The following is a 3,319-nucleotide window of genomic DNA, read 5'->3' as shown; positions in this document are numbered from 1 at the left end:
GACTTACATCTCAAGGATCAGAACATTCAGGGGTATGTGAGATGATTACAGCCACACACACCTACACAGGTTGAACTGGATGGACTATTGTCTTTATTCAACCTCACCTACTATGTAACATGGAGGAGTAGGTTCGTCAGAGGGGTATATACTTGCACCAACCAAAGTAGTTACCAACTGCAACCCACAGGTGGCCTGGAGCATGACCGAAAAAAACCCCACTCCAGTGGAGGAGGGGCTGTCTTAATTTAGCTAGGAAGAGGTGGTCCTGTGGGCTCCAGAGGAAGTGTTAACCCATTGTGTGCTGACGTGATGTAGGGCCAGGAAATAAACTTACTTTTTGATGATAATCTAATTTTATGAGATGCATCTGTACTTGCCTTAAGTAAATCGGCCTCCTAGGCTTTTATGGAGTTGAGTTTAGGAGCGCCCAGCATACATGAAGCCTAATAGGGACTTTCTAGTGAATGAAGATGAAATACGAGAATAGTGCAGCCAGCCACCCCATATAGAATTTGTTTGAATGGTTGAATTGGTTTAAAGTCCATAGAGGGTGCAGAACACATCGTGACATGATGTCTTCTCCTGACTAGGATGAGGTCCTTCCTGCACACAGCCTGGGTCCTCCTCACGAAGCAGCCGGTGATGGTGGCATTGGTGTTCGTTGTTCTTATCGCCATAGTCCAGGCTCTATACAACTGGGTATATAACAGGAAGCTGCACAGAGAACACGAGCAACTGCTGCAGGATGTGGCCTACCTGAGCCTAGAGAAGGAAAAACTGGAGGAGGACAGCCTACATTTAATAGAGGAGAACTGTAAGCTGACACAGAGGATAGACATTATCAGGTAAGTGTACCTGTCACCCTGTACTAGGTGATGTGCACAGCTCAGTGTACAGGAAGCTAAGAAACGTCAATGTGGAAGAGGCATAATATATCCATCTGCGTTATTATCACACATTGATCCAGGGGTCCCCATACATTCAACAAAACTTTACTGTGCTTCAGAGCTTAGGGGGGCTGATTGTGGCCAGTGAGTGTATAAAATGTCTGGATTCAGTGGGAAGAAACAATGCCTCAGGCTTGGTGGTCTGTTGGAGGAATAGTGCCTCATCATTGGTGTCAGTGGGAGGAATAGTGTCCCATCATTGGTGTCAGGGGGAGGAATAGTGCCCCATCATTGGTATCAGTGGGAGGAATAGTGCCCCATCATTGGTATCAGTAACAGTAATAGTGCCCCATCATTGGTATCAGTGGGAGGAATAGTGCTCCTTCATTGGTATCAGTGGGAGAAATAGTGCCCCATCATTGGTATCAGTAACAGTAATAGTGCCCCATCATTGGTGTCAGTGAGAGGAATAGTGCCCCATCATTGGTATTAGTGAGAGGAATAGTGCCCCATCATTGGTATCAGTGAGAGGAATAGTGTCCCATCATTGGTGTCAGTGGAAGGAAGTGTCCCTTCATGTGTGTCAGTGGGAGGAATAGTGCCCCATCATTGGCGTCAGTGGGAGGAATAGTGCCCCATTATGTGTGTCAGTGGAAGGAATAGTAGCCCATCATGTGTGTCAGTGGGAGGAATGGTGCACCGTCATTGGTGTCAGTGGGAGGAATGGTGCCCCGTCATTGGTGTCAGTGGGAGGAATGGTGCCCCGTCATTGGTGTCAGTGGGAGGAATGGTGCCCCGTCATTGGTGTCAGTGGGAGGAATGGTGCCCCGTCATTGGTGTCAGTGGGAGGAATGGTGCCCCGTCATTGGTGTCAGTGGGAGGAATGGTGCCCCATCATTGGTGTCAGTGGGAGGAATAGTGCCCCATCATTGGTGTCAGTGGAAGGAAGTGTCCCATCATGTGTTTCAGTGGGAGGAATAGTGTCCCATCATGGGTGTCAGTGGGAGGAATAGTGCCCCATCATGTGTGTCAGTGGGAGGAATAGTGCCCCATCATGTGTGTCAGTGGAGGAATAGTGCCCCATCATTGGTGTCAGTGGAGGAATAGTGCCCCATCATTGGTGCCAGTGGGAGGAATAGTGCCCCAGAAGGTTTTTCAGAAGGTGTCAGTGGTACTTCGCTATGCTGGTGCTCTGACTCCTGGGATTTTTCTGTTGCTGCCTCACCCCACAATCAAACATGACAACATTTATACACCCTGTGCAGACCTATGTGTTTTGGTAAGGCACTGGAAGTGGCAGTTTTTAGCTTGTGTAATCAGCGCCCCTATCTGCTGTGTGTTCCCTTACAGGGACAGAAACTTGTCCGATGTCTCCGAGGAGAACAATCAGCTGTTCCATGACGTGGCTCTGATGACACTAGAAAAGCAGGAAATTCAGGAGAAAAACCAGTTTTTGCAAACGGAGAACCAAAACCTGCTGCAGACAGTGGCACAGCTGAGGTATGGGAGGCAATGGAAGGGACAATGTACACCAAGGGTGGGTTATTCCTACACCTCTTTATACATAGCGTCTGTTTCTCACTAATATTCCTTCCATTTGTAGTGCCAGAAGACCACCAGAGACCAATGAAGATGTCCCACCACAGATGTGGCAGAATTACGCCGCCCTGCTGGAGGAAAACGAGAAACTGAAGGCTAAATATGAAAATCTTAAAGTTCAGCGAGATCAAGCAATGCGATATTACCAACATGTGGACAGATCAAGAACACCGAACAAATGTCCACTTTCCTAACAGAGTGAGGGGCAAAATGTTTACACCTGGACTACATGTGCCATTTGTACACAGACTATCCCTCTTTTATACTAGTTTAGAGGTCCCCAATGTAGGCAGACCATCCCTCTATTAGCCTGATGTACAGGTTCCATGTGTAGATAGAGCGTCCCTCTACTATCCTGATCTAGGAGGTTCCATGTGTAGATGGATAGTCCCTTTCTTATCCTGATCTAGAGGTTCCATGTGTAGATGGATAGTCCCTCTATTATCCTGATCTAGAGGTTCCATGTGTAGATGGATAGTCCCTCTATTATCCTGATCTAGAGGTTCCATGTGTAGATGGATAGTCCCTCTATTATCCTGATCTAGAGGTTCCATGTGTAGGTGGATAGTCCCTCTATTATCCTGATCTAGAGGTTCCATGTGTAGATGGATAGTCTCTCTATTATCCTGATCTAGAGGTTCCATGTGTAGACAGATAGTCCCTCTATTATCCTGATCTAGAGGTTTCATGTGTAGACAGATAGAACCTCTAGATCAGGATAACAGAGGACCTATGTGTAGACAGATAGTCCATCTATTATCCTGATCTAAAAGTCTCATATCCAGACTGACTGTCTCTTCTGATGTTATGTTCCATAACTGGAAGGTCTG

At 46.9% G+C, this 3,319-nt stretch overlaps 1 protein-coding gene across 1 annotated transcript; it reads left to right on the top strand.

Annotated features, from left to right (window-relative positions):
* The first annotated feature begins 560 nt into the window (after positions 1-560).
* Positions 561-3,028, top strand: LOC309567208 (uncharacterized protein). The gene is made up of 4 exons (XM_082272584.1): positions 561-848; positions 2,241-2,390; positions 2,494-2,810; positions 2,947-3,028. The coding sequence occupies exons 1-3, from the start codon at positions 595-597 to the stop codon at positions 2,681-2,683; spliced, it is 594 nt and encodes a 197-aa protein (XP_082128710.1). The 5' UTR covers positions 561-594; the 3' UTR covers positions 2,684-2,810; positions 2,947-3,028.
* The last annotated feature ends 291 nt before the right edge of the window (positions 3,029-3,319 follow it).

Source organism: Pelophylax lessonae (assembly GCF_965119305.1).
Source record: "Pelophylax lessonae genome assembly, chromosome: 11".
Taxonomy (NCBI): Eukaryota; Metazoa; Chordata; class Amphibia; order Anura; family Ranidae; genus Pelophylax; species Pelophylax lessonae.
This window is presented reverse-complemented; position numbering and strand designations above follow the sequence as displayed.